Below are 736 nucleotides of genomic sequence, written 5' to 3'. Positions count from 1 at the left end.
CCCCCCTCACCTGTCCCAGGTGCCCCCTCACCTGTCCCAGGTGCCTCCTCACCTGTGCCAGGTAACCCCCCTCACCTGTTCATCCCCACTCACCTGTCCCAGGTAACCCCCTCACCTGTCCCAGGTAACCCCCTCACCTGCTCATTGACGAACTCCAGGAACCCCCAGGTACCTCCACCCCACTCACCTGTCCCAGGTAACCCCCCTCACTTGTGCCAGGTAACCCCCCTCACCTGCTCATCGACGAACTCCAGGAGCCCCCAGGTACCTCCACCCCACTCATCTGTCCCAGGTGCCCCCTCACCTGTCCCAGGTAACCCCCCTCACCTGTCCCAGGTGCCCCCTCACCTGTCCCAGGTGCCCCCTCACCTGTCCCAGGTTCCCTCTCACCTGTCCCAGGTGCCTCCTCACCTGTGCCAGGTAACCCCCCTCACCTGCTCATCGAGGAACTCCAGGAGCCCCCAGGTGAGCTGGGACACCTCGGTGGGGCGGGGCCGATCCCCTCCCCCGCTGAGGAGCCGCTCCAGCAGCCGGTCCCAGGTGAGTCTCAGGTGCACGGCCACGCCCAGCAGGCGCTGGCTCACCTGGGCGTCCTCGCAGGTGACCTCCAGCCACCCGTCGGCCACCACGCGGCGCCCGCAGGTGTCCAGGGAGCGGCTGCACAGCAGCAGAGCCTGCGACAGGTGGGAGACAGGTGAGGGACAGGTGAGGGAGAGGGGGGACAGGTGAGGGACAG

The 736-nt window shown here is 67.7% G+C and overlaps 1 protein-coding gene across 1 annotated transcript in view; it reads right to left on the bottom strand.

Moving 5' to 3' along the window:
• DHX34 (DExH-box helicase 34) overlaps positions 1 to 736 on the bottom strand; it is a gene marked incomplete at both ends in the record, with an annotated part of 10,162 nt that overhangs the window by 1,550 nt on the left and 7,876 nt on the right. Inside the window, one exon of the mRNA XM_027709265.1 lies at positions 435 to 671. Within this exon, the coding sequence (XP_027565066.1) occupies positions 435 to 671 (237 nt within the window). The remainder of the gene's footprint in view (positions 1 to 434; positions 672 to 736) is intronic.

The sequence above is a fragment of the Neopelma chrysocephalum genome, unplaced genomic scaffold (genome assembly GCF_003984885.1).
Source record: "Neopelma chrysocephalum unplaced genomic scaffold, ASM398488v2 Primary Assembly neopelma1_96720, whole genome shotgun sequence".
Classification (NCBI taxonomy): domain Eukaryota; kingdom Metazoa; phylum Chordata; class Aves; order Passeriformes; family Pipridae; genus Neopelma; species Neopelma chrysocephalum.
Note: the sequence above shows the minus strand (reverse complement) of the source record. Positions and strands in the feature narration are given on the sequence as shown.